This window comes from Bombus pascuorum, chromosome 11, assembly GCF_905332965.1.
Source record: "Bombus pascuorum chromosome 11, iyBomPasc1.1, whole genome shotgun sequence".
NCBI lineage: Eukaryota > Metazoa > Arthropoda > Insecta > Hymenoptera > Apidae > Bombus > Bombus pascuorum.
This window is the reverse complement of record NC_083498.1, coordinates 12,844,705-12,860,118: the sequence shown is the minus strand read 5'-3', so window position 1 is coordinate 12,860,118 and position 15,414 is coordinate 12,844,705. Positions and strand designations below refer to the sequence as shown.

The 15,414-nt window shown below is 38.0% G+C and overlaps 1 protein-coding gene across 1 annotated transcript; it reads left to right on the top strand.

Moving 5' to 3' along the window:
* Positions 1-1,281: 1,281 nt before the first annotated feature.
* LOC132912088 (chromaffin granule amine transporter-like) lies at positions 1,282-4,973 on the top strand. Its single transcript, XM_060969195.1, has 7 exons — positions 1,282-1,654; positions 1,941-2,150; positions 2,720-2,986; positions 3,175-3,215; positions 3,470-3,616; positions 3,880-4,201; positions 4,371-4,973. Exons 1-7 carry the CDS (start codon positions 1,549-1,551, stop codon positions 4,586-4,588), a joined length of 1,311 nt encoding a protein of 436 aa, XP_060825178.1. The 5' UTR covers positions 1,282-1,548; the 3' UTR covers positions 4,589-4,973.
* Positions 4,974-15,414: the final 10,441 nt, after the last annotated feature.

The following is a 15,414-nucleotide window of genomic DNA, read 5'->3' as shown; positions in this document are numbered from 1 at the left end:
TAGTCCCGGGTTATGTACCTTAATTATTACTTATTATTGTCACTGTTTGTAGTAAATTAGCAAAGAATACTTTGTATAGTTTTTAATCGCTATATGTATTAAATTTACGTTTGAATCGGTCGTCAATCGTCGAGAAACAAAAAGAAGAATGAGAAAGTTGTAACGACGACGCTCTGCGACTATAGCACGAATACATAAGAGTGTTTCGTTTATGACAACAACGGATACCGTGATTCGATCCTACGTCAATTATGCCTCCACTCCTACGATATCAATCATTAATTAATAATCGTTATTCGCTTCAAAGAATATTTTACGCAGATCCCCGTTCTTTAAAGATAATTTACGTTCTTTTTTATACTCTCTTCCCTTTCTTTTTCCTTTTCGAATAATAGTTTAATCGATATAATTTACTAAACATCGTTGGCAAGCGTTCGATTGACATTCACAGTGAAGCGAAAGCCGCTCCGTCTGCCATTATCGTTATAATTAAAGTAGAAAACGAGATGAGAACGAACGGAGCCTCTTTTGCACGTAGAAAGGGGTTGCGCGTGCAAGTGAAGCAATTTCGCGTGTTCCCTGCCGAAATTGCGTTATGGTCGAACGTAATTCCGCAATCGGGGCACAGGTGTACGTGCCGAAGGAATATCGATGACAGTGCCGTAACCGGAAACCAGTGGCACGTCGCGGACGTCCGCTGTAACTCACGGCAAGTGTACGGACTACTCGAAACGAGTGGAAAATTTCTAACGTATAAAACTGTTTCTCTGGTTATTTAATTTTCCTTTAAATTGGACAAAATTCTCAAGGTTGATCAAATACGAATCCACTGTCTTTAGAAAAGACTCGTCCACCCTCTGGTCAATCTTTAGATCCAAGGCCTGGCAAACTCTTAAATCAAATGCCTAAGCTGCAAAGTTAATGGTACGAATTTACGATCCTTTGATATTAAACGGAACCAAAGCAAACCGAACCGAACCGAACCGAACCGAAGAAAACCTCGCAAGCAACAAAAAGAAGTCAACTAAATTCTCAAGCTAAACGAAATCTCGTAAAAGTGTTCGATCTTCTTGACGGTTTAGTTCCACGCCATGTGACGATCGGGTGAAAAATAATGAAAAGCAGGGTGGCTGGCGGTGTTCGATAAGGCGGCCGTAACAACTATAAATCGAAAAGTGCATCGGTTCGTGAAAGTCGTGTATAGGGGCCCGCGACACTCGAGTTCCAACTCGCGTATTCTGAAAAAGCTTCTGCGCAAGGACACAGCCAGGATACCTATAAAAGCATGATCGGGACTGGTTCGCTTTCCAGTCACGTATAAAACCCTGTTTCTGGTATCGAAGGAAGCGAATTCGAAGAGAAGTTGGTCCAAGTCGACGGCTAACTGGATCTCAACTTGTGTGATCTCGCGCAAAAGAGGAAAAAATTTGCCGATCGATGGGAAGGGTATGGGGTAGAATCGATTCTACCAAGAGACTATGTCCTTGGAAGCTTCGAGTGATCGTAATCGAGTGCTTCAAGGGTTTGGTTCGTTGAGAATTCGGTTCAATGTGGGCGAAGACAACGATGGAGACAGGAAGAAACTCGAGGGCAATCGTCGTTGCTGTCGTCTACCTCAGCCTGTTTCTGGACAACGTGTTGCTCACGGTTGTTGGTAAAGTGTTGTTCGAATATTAGCAATCGATCTTCTTAAGGAGATAAAACGTGGAACAAAATTTTACAGATCCTTGGTATATTATTAATTTGGTTCAAATATATTCGTAACTGTTCTTTTTAGATAATATAAGATAAAATAAAAGAGAAACTTTAGAAACCGTTGGTAAAACATTAATGATCGTTAAAACGTTAGGAATTGTTCTTTTTAAAGAGAATTTTAACATTTTTTATACAAATATCGACTTTGTTTGCGTGGATCGTCGAAACGATAAAAAATATTTCAGTGCCGATTATTCCTGACTATCTTTGCACCTTGGACGGAAACTCAACGATAAACAATGAAGACGACGAGAATGGTCGAGTGGGATTGTTGTTAAGCTCAAAGGCGCTGATGCAATTAATGCTAAATCCAGCTGTGGGCATCTTTACCGCTACTTTTGGATACACCAAACCATTGCTTCTTGGAAATCTATGTCTCTTACTAGCGGCGATGCGTAAGCTCATTTTACTTTTCCAATTATTTAAACCGGTTGTACAATACGATGCTATTTGCCTTGCCTATCAAAAGTCGTCAATTTTCCCAGAAACGTACGAAACAATTTTTTAACTATCACAAATATCACAGATAATAACGCTTCGTTGATCCTCCACGAAACAAGATCAGACGAAGCTAAAAATTATATTTGTAAAATTTTCGGCCAGACTACTTTCAAAATCTTCATCTTGAATAGTTAATAAGAAGCGCGAGCAAATCTTTTTCTTAATTCCTCGACAAGTTAAAAACTATTGCGATTTAACTACTAAAAGGGAAATAAACACTTAATATCGTAGCTACAAAAATCTCTATAATGGATAATGTATTAATAACCTTGAAAGAAACATTCAATTTCTGCATAGCATTCTTTAACACGAAACTATTATTTCACTCGAATGCAACAAGTTTTCTCTTCTCCGAAACACTGCTTCACTTTATATTTAACCTGGTATTTCGCATTTTACAATACTACCAAAAGCTCGACGGAGTAAGAACAAAGACATCGTCTGAGTACGACAACTATTACAGTGTTCGCGTTTGGCCAAACTTACGAAGTGCTGTTTCTGGCTCGAAGCATCCAGGGTATTTCCTCCGCGTGTATCGGCGTTTCCGGTATGTCGTTGGTCGCTTCGCAGTACCCGGAAGAGGACAAGAGGTCCAAGATTATGGGCTTCGTTCTTGGAAGCATAGCGTTGGGTGTTCTCGTTGGATATCCGATTGGTTCTATCCTTTACGATCTCGAAGGAAAAATGGCACCTTTTCTATTGGTGTCTTGTTTCATCGTCGTTACTATTTGTACGAACCTTTTTTACTTTTATTTCAATACCTACTTAATATTTTAGGATTCTTTTTAGAAAATTGAAGATTCAAATTTATAAATCTTATAAGAGATTGCAGAGTTTCGTGATTCACGGTAGAAATGATTCCTTGATAAAGCATTTACGCGTTAGATTTCAACGATCTCAATGGTAATTTCCTTTCAGGTCTGCAGATTTTTACATTGGACGTCAAAATGAACACCGAGGTATATAATATGCGCTATATATACACTGTAACGTAGAATACCTTCTTCTAATTAAACTTGTGACGATCCTCCTACACTTGACAAGTATAGAACTACTAAAAAATTAATTCCACGAAATTCTTCGTTGAAAATTTGTCACGCACGAATACAGTAGGACAGCCTATATTACAGCGGAATGTTATTCAGTGTTCTATTATTTACTCAGTCTTACTGATTTTTATCTCATTTACAAACACGATAAACGAAACTTTTAGTCGACCGATCGAGAAACGTCTTGGACACATCTGCTATGCGATCCGTACGTACTAATAATTTTTGGAGCTATATGGTGTTCAACATCACCGATGGCTATCTTAGAGCCATGCTTACCAATCTGGTTACGAACTCACATAAAACCTAAGGTTACCAAAAGTATCAACTTTACTCTTATAATATTTATCTTCCAATGATTTCGAGTCACCAATTTGATCGATTAACGCTAGAATTATCAGAATAGCCAAAAAGATCAATTGATACGTGCCTGTTTTCCTTTTCCTATTACTATTATTATTATTATTAGATTTTCGATACATATTTCTAGTTGTTGGTAGTTCTAGCATTAAAAATGTACATACAATTACGACAAGATATAAAAAGTACAGAGATATAGAAAAATTTCTTTTAGAAATGGCAACTGGGAACAGTGTTCATTCCAGATAGCGTGGGCTATCTAATTGGGACCAACTTTTTCGGCATGATAGCTTACCGCTACGGACGAAGTAAAATTGCTGTTCTAGCCATGCTTTTAGTTGGTATAAGTGTGATTTTGATACCATCCTCGCAGACGATGTCTCAACTGGCAGTTCCACACTTAGGAATGGGTTTAGGTATTGGGGTAGCGGACGCTGCTCTGGTGCCATTGTTAGCTAGCTTTGTGGACCAAAATGGTAATTATGGTCCGGTTTACTCGATTCAACAAGTGGCTGTTAGTCTGGCCTATTCTCTTGGTAAGCTATTTTATTTTGCTCTGTAAAAGTATTTTCAATCAAAATATTTTTAATCGTTGAGGCGGTTGTTCGCAAACAAATTCAATTGAGAAAATTCAATTTGACAGAAATACAGCGGTGAATAAAGGAACTTTTAGATAACATATAATACAACGAATATTCGTTCAAGGTCCCATCGTGGGTGGAGAAATGGTGAAGACGATCGGTTTCCAATGGGTTATGCGAATTATCGGCTTAATGAACGTCGGCTACTGTCCTTTGCTGATATACCTCACCTTAGAAAGAAGAAAATTATTAACTCAGCAAGATGAAAAGAAGGATTACGAGACCTTTCAGAAATCAGTGGCGAAGTACGAGCGTTTCCGAGACTCTGACGACGATCTCTGATATAATTTAACGGCTTCTACCAATTACCAAGATTAACTTCTCTTTTATACATATATTGTAATTCTATAAGGATAAGTCGTAATATCTGGTTTTTGTTAAATTAACCTAATTTAAGAAGTGACGAAAAATAAAGGTAAAAACATTAAACGATCCTTAAATATTTTTCCCAATGAATAAATAAAATATTAAATGTTAAATAGATACACTTCCTACGACATAATACTTGTAATATCCTGTACCTATCGGTGCCGATGATCGATCCAAGTATCTTTCTCTTATTCGTTAGCGAAGCAAAGAAATAGTTATAATTAGCTACGTGCATCTTATATAAAAGTTACTGAATTAATTTAAAAGTAGAAATAAGATATTGTATTTTGTCAACATATTTTTATTAACGGTATTGCTCTTATTTACTTATAAAAAATTGAATATTATCTCATTTACCGTTACAGAGAAATTTGATCGGTTAATATTAACTATTATTAATAAAGTAGTTTTCATGGACACTCTGTTACGAATTTATGTCCCAGAAACGCTCGGAAACAACATTAGCAACATCATTGTATTCCAACTCAACTATACTACGGAGAGTAGCTCAACGTCGTAAGTTATAACGAAGTAAATTAGCATCCTGGAAATTGCTAAGTAACGTCCCGCGGACATTACGCGACGACGTTCACAATTGTTTTCTAAATTTCAAGAAATCGGACTGTTCTTTATCGAAATTATATATACACATCTTCTATCTACGCATTTTAAATTAATTGAATAACAGTGATGAATAATTATTTCGTTGGAGAACGAGTAATAAAACGTACACATAGAATATTTAATTTGGCTCTTTTCTGAAGAATGGTGGTAATGTACAACGACTGCCAGAAATTTGTTGGTAAATCGTAGTTCCTCCGATGCTCGAAATTTATTGATCAGCACCGAGCAATATAAAGTGGAATAAAATATTTAGAAAACTACCACACCTTCCTGTTGTACCGTTGACACGTTGTACTTTTTATTTCCACTGACGAAAATACTACAAAAGGTCGTTTTCACGTGGAACGGAAACTGCGTCGTGTCACGCAAACAAGAATCTGAGCGCACGCGGTTCATACGCGGTTCATACGCGGTTCTCTCGATAAACGGAACCGATGCTCGACACTCGATCGGCTAGTCGAACGACTAATTGCTGATTCCTAATTATTCGCTAAATTGCTCACAAGTAAATTAGCAGCGTAATTAGGTCGGCGTGCCGGTAATACAATAGCATGGAAACATTGATATTTGATAAGGATCCTTTCGTATTCATCGTCGAAAGGAACAAAGAAATTATCAAGAAAAATAACACATTCGTCGATATTTCATTGTGATTAAATACTAATTAGGTATCTCGATAATTGTTTCCGACTAGTATTGTATAGATTAGCTTGTGTTAAATGTCGGAAGGTAATTTCGCGAGAAATTATTATTTAGAAATAGTCGGATATGCTAATATTAATACATTGTCAAATAGAAATTAGCAATCTGAAAATCATAAGTTTCTTAATGTTCGCTTTAACAAATGTGGATTAAAATATACTTCTACGACAATGTATTCTACAGTAACTACCCACGCTGAAATATTTAACGAGTGAAAAACGTTTTTGCGTTGAACCTGCGGGATGAAAAATATATAGGATATCGTATTTAATATCACTATCGTTTATTTTGGTCCTTAAAATGAAGATACCGAACTAAAGAGAACTCTATTAACACACTTTCAGTGAACTGTCCGTCCAATTATTTTTATTCCCTTGCTTTTTCGTGTTTCCACAACGTCCGGATCTCGATCTCTTTTACTACCCTCAAGGAAGGTTTTATGAGCTATTACGTTTTTACGTTGCTTACGTTTTTTATGTTATGCTTTCACGAAAAAAGCCACAACATCGAATTTATCCTTGTACTGGTACCGAATGACGGAACAAAATGAAACACTGTTTATGTTACACCTAGGAAAAAAAGTACACTAAAATCTGCTTCCAAGTATACGGTATATTTACGAAATTACAGTCGCGTAAACTACCGAGCGATAATTTCGCATGCACGCTCGATACAACCAATTAAACGCTTCCATGAATCGTAGCGAACAGAGAACGAGGATCCTGCCTCGTAACCTAAAGAATATTAAATCCTCTCTTAAAGGTGGTGGGTTGGTGGTGGGATGACGTTAACGTCGCCGTAATCCTACAATAACGTTGGTTAAATTATATTCCATAAATAGAAAATCGATGTTCGCACGGTTGCAATCCGGCTCGAAATAAAGACCATGAACAGAGGGTGAGAGTTTGGTTCGGAACGGCTATTGCCGAGGGGTTGGCCAGGTAAAGGAGTCATGAACCGGCGGAGGAGCGAGGGGTGTGTGTGAAAATGGCCGTCGTATAGTGGCACAAATTTAGTAGACGCTGGAAATCGGTATTGCAGCTACAACCATTCCACGTGGAATCCAGAAGCCTCTGGGAAATCCTGCATCGCCCTTTGTTTTCCTTCGCGTTCGCACCCCCTGTCGAGATACGTTTAATCGTTCGAAGAAATAACATCGTCAAGCTATTCGTTACTTGGTCACTTCACTGATGTACGATGTATGGAAATTTTGTTCGACGTTGGTAATTGCTCCGGGATAGGGAGTTTGATAAACGTTGAACGAAAATTGACAAAAATTGGAATTTTGATATTACAGGGAATAGAATGCGATACATATTGAAAAGGAGATTATTTCTTTAATTCGTTAGCCATTTTATTTTAGTTTGGCAATTGCTTCGAGGGGAATAAGATTAATGAATATCGAATTTTCAGGTTAAATTTAAAAAGTTGAAATTTAAAGCGTAGATTTTACGTGTGCTGATTAGATGTTGGAAAAGGATATCGATTCTTTAATTTGTTAGTAGACTAAATATTAGATAAGTAGACTCGGATATTTATAAGAAATTTAAAAGTACAAAAATGTACAGAATGTGCGTAACATGCAAAAATACGTAAAACGATCCAAAGTAAAACGCATATTACGTATAATAGTTATTTAATTAAAATTAATTAAAGACGAAACAAATCTCCGAGGAGGATACGTTGGTAAATTATGAACGTATGTGAATAAACATTCGCTATCTGTTTAACGTTGTATTTTGCTTGATAAATATCATCGTAAGAATCGGATGAAAAATTTGAAATAACCCAAGAACGGTCTCGGAACTCATAAGTAAGATAAGTTTATCCAGTTTTCTTATCGTACGTAGAAAAGATTTGAGCACGAACTACGTTAGTAACGAGGGAAACATCGGAAAGGTCGGATAACATCAGCGGACATTCAGGATTTCGATCAGAATTTAAGAAGGGCGAGCCAGCACTTATATCCGTCCTTTGTCCTCTTTTCTCTTACGGTTCTACGTTTTCCCTTCTTCGTAGCTAACGAGCCACATTACGCTTTTACTAACGCCTCTTTCTCTAGCGATCGAGATCATCCACTTAAAACATGCCCTTTATCCTTGTAGATGATATAGCAATAGAAAGAAATAATCTGAATGTAAGAGACCGGAAAGATAGTTTTGGATGAATCTCAAATGACGTTCAACTATTCTCAAGAAGTCACGAAATAATCTTCGATGACCTCTAAGTAATCTCAAATAAATTCAAGCGTCTTTCTCTATCCTAATAGTCAAATACTTCTAAACGGCTTCGATACGATCCACCCGAAGGATTGCCATAAAAATATTTCAATAATATCTTTTCAATAAATTTCTACTTATAACGTATACTTGTAGTACACTTTAAACAACGAAGATCCTCTAACAAAAATTCTATAACACGTGCACCGTAAAGATTACTTAAATTCAGGTTCTATAGGGGTCAAAAGTCAAGATATCGGCTTGCAAATCGATTCTGCATTGAATATTCCATTTTAATTCTACTTTCATCGTGGTTGACCTTCTCGCATAAACCAATCGTCTATCGACAGAAACGCCTATTTATGTTAATACCTCGACCACTGTACGTACACTTGATACAGTTCGTGTTTTTAAATATTCACAGCATCTATCGGCCCTGGGTGCTCTTTAAAACGATACTAATTCGGACAACTTTTAAAAGAGCACACGAAACACTTATACCAATTGAAATGTTCGAGCTCAACAGTCACGTTTCTCTTTGTCGACTAACTTGATTTAACAATTTGTCTTTCTTCGACTTTGATTGCCACTTGGGAACCTGTATATTTAACACAAAAATCAACGATAATATCTTGGTCGTATAAAATACAAGATATAAAGTAAAATTAAGTAAATCACGACATAGCGATCATCTACGAACCAACGATATCGGTCGATGAATAATATGTATTTCTTTCTTTGAACTGTTCACCGATATCGTTTACTTATAAATAGAAGAGAACGAAAAAACTGAAGAAACAACTGAAAATTAAGTGCGTCAGGATGGTTCTATGCATACTTGAAAAGGCCAACTCAAAGAAAGCTATCTAACAACCCTCAACCTATAGAAAACTTATTAAACTCCACAAATGGTACACACCATTTTCAATCCTCCAAGGTAAAACAATTTACAACGATGAAACAAATTCATCGGGTCCTATACCTATACTACGATATTTGCTACACCCTACAACGGGCGAAGCAATAACAATTTCCAAACCTCGATATCTTCTATCTGTAATTTCGTGGTTCAAACTTTCGCGTACCTAACCAACGAAATCCTTGATTAATTTTCGAATCTAAAACGAAAAAGTCATAACCTGCTGGATCTTTATTCAGGAAGAAAAGAGCGGAAAAGTCGTGGGAAAAATCTACAACACGATCTTAGTATTCGTATATGTACACTGTTTCCTTTAAATCGCAATCTAAACGTTTGGAACACCATCCAGAAGATTTATACTCTTTGTCTACACAAATATTGTACTTTATTTTAGTATGTACTCTTTTATACCGATACGAAGGGCTTACGATAAAAATAAACCTTGTCCACGTTTGTCTTCTTCTAGAGAAGCAGGAAAATAATCTAGCATCTTTAATTTCTGTTCGATACTTTTCAATTTTTTTTAAGAAAAAGTCGAAAATTTGGAAAGATCTGTTTTTCTTACGAACCCTTACGAAAACTTGCATAGTGTTTCAAATGTTTGAATGAAATACTCGAATAAAAAATAGAAAAAACAAAAAAGCACGGTTTTAGGAAACACGCGTCAGATGATCAAAATTTACGAGGCGCGAACCTTAGTAACGGTGGCATCGATTTTTAATTCACGAGCACGCTGAGGGAACGTAAACTTGCGGTAAGACAAACGGCCGTCGAACGGGAGAAAAAGAAGGATGGCGCGAGTAGCGTGGTCGGAATCGATAGCTTACCTGTGTGTCCTCGAGATATAATTTGTAGCTCGCCTTATGGGGCGAGATACGAAACACCCGGAGCGCTTAAACGGCACAGCATGAGCCAGACACGCATGCGGGCGAATAATTTATTGAAAAACGATACGCCACGCCACCTCCTGCGCTATTTTTCCTTCTTTTTCCTTATTTTTGTTTAATTGTATTATAATTTTTAATTATACTATTTAATGTTAAAAATATCAAAGGTCCTCGAATTTATTCGCTTTAAAGAAGACACGGAGAATCCTCTTAGAGAGTCGGCAAAAACGTTTGTATGTTTCGTTACAGAAATTGATAAGCAGTTTTATAGAATTTTGAAGCGGCTACTACGCGTTGATAAAAATTTATCTCTCGCTAGATATGTGCGAAAAAGAAGGAGAATAAAGTTAGACGCATTTGCGTACCCTAGCAGGTTGAATTTCGAAACTCTGATCGACCACGTTCCCAGAACATGTTTTACATACGAAGTGAACCTTAATCACGTGTCTCGTACCTACAATAGAATATATAATACCGGAGGAAAAGAAGGTTCAAGTAACATTCGTGTAAAACTTATGCCATCGCGTAACAAACGATCTTTGTGTGTGTGTGTGTTTGTCGTGCGTCGCCAAACTTTCCTGCGTTCCTTAAGGTTTAAACAAAATTTATAAGACCTTCGTCTCCTGTTTTTTCCCTTCCTTCTTCCTTCCTACCTCTTATTTTTATTTGTTTTTTCTATTCGCTTCCAATCTTTTCATCCCTCTCTATCTTACCTTCCTCCCAAGAGAAACTCTCCTCTTAGCTTTCCCCCGTCCCATTTTCCTTTTTTTTTTTCGACCCATTTTTCGTTACTTCGCTTCCTTGCTACTCTGCTTCCTTCCCTTTACCCATTTTGTTATCTCGGTTTCTTCCCTTCCTGCCTTTGCTATTTTACTACCTTCTCTCCCTTTTTTTATATTCTGCCTCCTTTCCTTCCTCCCCTTTCTCCTCTTCTTTCTTATCCCACTCTGCTTTCCTTTCTTTCCAATCTATGCCCTTATAACGCAATCCGTCCCTCTCTATTTCTTTAATTTAGTCCACTCTGTCATTGATCGTATAATAAGGAAAAAATCGCAGATAAATATTCGCAACTATTAAGCAACTTAAAAAGAATGTTTCGCGTAGATATTTTTCGTTAACATGTACAATTTACTAACTGCGAACTACAACAATTTCGCCAAACGAACTTCTATCCTCCACAGCCAGCCAACATCTAAATCAACCTCCGCCCACGACATGCCTCAACAACCTTGCTCAAAGTATGAGAATCAACCTACCAAATCTCTATAACTAGAAACGAAGAAACGCGAACGTGATGGAGAAGCGTCTAAACAAAACGTCTGGGAACGGTTAGCCGACGGAGAACGGCGTCAAATCGATGGAGCACGCCGGCTATCGGCGGCGCTCTGAGAAATTTTCGGTGGAAAATCGCGCGAGCAGACACGGGAGATGCTGCGTCCGGGACTCGTACTCCGTTATCGATCTTCCAGCTATTCCCGAGGCGGGCACACGAACGATGGATGTGTCTGTGTGCCTTGGCTACGGGCGCACGCATAACCCCCGTGGAAAGTTCGCGCCTAACCTGGTCCATTGCAATTCGCGCGAGCGCGACCACGTTGCTTTCTGAATTTGGTGATGTGTGCGTATAGTTGGGAGAAGAAATATGGCAAAGTCGTACATCAAGGAATTAAGGTTTTTCGAGAAGCTGATAATACAAGAAAGAATTTAGAACGGATGAATTGGAGGATATATATTAGATATATCTTAAACTTGCTGTTATAATTTACTAACAACGTATTGTAATAGACATTAGCTTTCTCTGTTAGCGTAATAAAATAATAAGCGAACAATCGAGAAGATAATTATCGCTTCATCCTCGAGATTTCCTACGTCTCTGCTACCAATTGATACAAGAAATATGTCCTTTCTACTTTTCATAAAGTAGTATAGGTAACTGCACTAAGTATAATAATTAAGATGTGAAATTCATAATATTATATGGACACATCAATCGACCGCATAAATTCAAATGTACAGAAAAATGATAACGTTACAAACACTTTATAAAATTTACTTATGGAAGTCGTTTGTTTCTTGGGAATTGAATGTTAGTCGCGTGTTTACATACGTAAGTATTTGACTACGCATTTTCCTGAATCTCTCTCGAGCTACATTGTAAAAAGCTTAATATCGGATCAATTTTATGACTTCGCTATATCGATTCGAGCAGCTATACGTGAATTTGGATGTGTATACGCGAGACAGACCGTGACCGTGTGGACGTGTACACGTGGATGGGAAACACGAGGATGCGCTTATGGGGCGATGCTCGCAGTGATTTGTGTTTGGCCCGTTTTGGTGGGAATTCTCTACTGACTGGCGTGTTTGGGTTAAGGGATTAGAAGTTGGGGACGAACACGGATGACTTAGATCTCGTTGATATTGGTTTCTTCGATGTTCTTGATATCATTGATGATTGGAAAGTGGATGAGGAAAGTAAATTTTCAGGGGATATATCGCAGAAGGTTTTCACGTGTTTTTATTGTATTAAGAAACAAGCGTAGGCTTTGATGTTGACGATAATATTGCACCAATTGAAAGCAGAAAAATCGAGGGGGAAGTTAAATTTAGGGACCGTGTAGGATTACGAGGGAAGTGAACCTTCTTTTTATTGAAAAATATATGACGATATCGAGTCTAGAAATTGTGACCTTTCTCAACATTGTAATGTACGTTCCTAAGTATTTCAGAATTTTTAAATATTTATTTTACGAAACTAATAAAAATTCTTACCAATATTTATGTAATCTCACATAACTGAAAGAAGAATAAACTACCGTGAAATATCGTTCAGATTTCTAGCTGTTTGAAATAGTAGTTGGTCCGATACGAAGAATTTGTTAAGTTCTTACGTTCGATCTTGTTAATTGAATTCTTTTACTTTTCCCGACATTTTGTGTCATGAATTTTATATTAATTACGAAGTATGAATTCCTCGTCCGGTCTTGTTTGAATAAGAAATTGATATTTATAAATACCTAGGGATAAAATGAATGTTAACTTTATTGAAATAAAAAGACGATCGTACGTATATAATTATTTATTTTTATTACGCAATTTTAACCATGACATACACAATCCTTTTATATTACCCAAAATAATTTAATTTTTTCTTTATTTGAAACCTAAATCAAATATATCGAACAAATTCGTGGATTACTATTAGCTAATTGTCAAAGGACAGGTAAACTACGATTATTCATACATGGTATAGTCATCCTAACATATCGCAGATCGGTGTTTCTACTCTTAAATGCAATATCAAGTAACCAAGCTCTCGCACTACGTCTGACCCAAGCCGGGTGCATTCTACTTAGCCGAGCAGACCCAATGATGTAACTCCCTTCGATACGTGGCTGCACGCAAAGACAACCAAAACTATACGTAGATTTCCAACTGTCACCTCTCACACGCGATACATCCTACCCCGTGCATACTCGTTCCCATTCCTTTCCTCAGAATCAAGCAAAAGACGTCACTGTATCATCCCCATACAAACACACGCAAACACAATAATTCCTACTCTATCCGTACACGCATCATGGCAAACAAACTCGTACACATAACGCCCCTACAAAAAGAAAATACACAGCTATAGACGTAACATCCATGACACGAGACCTACATACTCTCACACAAAGACACGAGCTAACGTTTCCCAGCTTGATACACGATTACACTCGGAAGCCAGTGAAAAGGCGATCACCGACGAATCTATACGCACGTACACACTCGACAACGTACATACTCACTGACACGTCGCTAATACAGAAACAAGGATCGATGTGTGAGTTATTCAAACACAAAGGCGGAGAGAAACGCGACTCGTCATGGACAGAGACTTGCACGGTGGAAGATCGGAGCTGGCGCACCAGTTTCCGCGTTCCAGCGGCGCACAAGCGCACATACGAGCACACAGACACAGCAGAAGATACACGCCCACACGTACAACCACCGCGAACACAAAGAAAGGCTCGTGTTCCACCAACACCTCGTCGGCTAGCCTGGCTTCAGTAAGCTCGGAGCTTTCGACCGGTCCAGTCGCCTTTCCCTTCGATATTCACGGTTGTCTGCTGCGTTATCTAGTCGATCGTACATACTATCGACGACATGTGCGTGACCAGCCCATGATTCACCGTACGATTATCGTCGATAAGAGTGGAAAAATACGTGGCTATTTTCTATCGAGATTCTTCGCCATGTGAAAAGCCATCGATAAGAGACGATTATAGAGAATTCTAGGGATGGACTAGCCTAACGCCTTCTTTAAAAGCCACGTATCTCTCCTCATCTTTGTTATATTTGTATTTGGAATGCTTCCTTCGTGAGACATTAACGAGAAACGACTAATTTTATTGTCCAGTCTGTTTTAACTCTTAGATGTATTTATAGGTGACACAGTGTGTGCTTTCGATTAAGAAGCTGCATTGAAAAATTGGGTGAATAAATATATTATCGATCGATGAGAGTAAATGATTGGTTTGGAACATCAGCGATCTCGATTTGACTAACGTGAAAATGTATAAATTGATCGCTAGTGAAACGAAGATCGAATGAAAATTATAGATTATTACGGAGATTATTCGAAGGAAATTGTTTTGAAAGGATTACATCGAAAGGTGGATCGAGCGTCGGTTACATGAGGTTAGATAAGTTTAGGTGAAGGATCGGTTGACGCAGTGCACGAACGTAGTCGAGGCTGGTGACACTGTTCCGGGAGCACCGGCAGCGGGATCATGAAGAGCAGGACGGACAGCATGCACGATGCAACGAGGACCGCCTCGAGATCGATTCGAAGACCATGGGATCAGCTTGATTACTATAACGGAAAGCGGATAGTGACGTGGATGCCTGTCGCGCGATTTGCTCGGGCTTGATTTCTATCTGGCTTTAGTTTAAGTCGGAAAACAATTGTCTATCGAAGTTGATTGTCGCTCAATTAGAAACGCTACTATTTAGAAGCTTGGAAACGAAGATTCGAAGATTCGAAGATTTGAGAATGAGATTGCGATTGAGTTTAAGAACGTATTAATAATTAGGAAATTAAGGAAGGAAAATAAGTCCGATTTATATTAAATTAAACGAGAGGAAAATGAACGTAGAATATAAGCTAACGGTTTGGAATTAAGATTAGTCGACGATTGACTATAAACGACACTCGTTACTGGAGGTTCTTGTAAGTTTAGAGCGAAGATTTTCAGAGGTGTACACGAAGTACTCTGACAGTGGGTTACGAAATCAAGAGCGAAAGAAACGAGTTATGATTTGAAAACGATCATCGATGTCTGACTAAAAACGATCCTCCCTACTGAGAGATTTTCTCAAGATTACTAGTTTGAAAACTAGTCA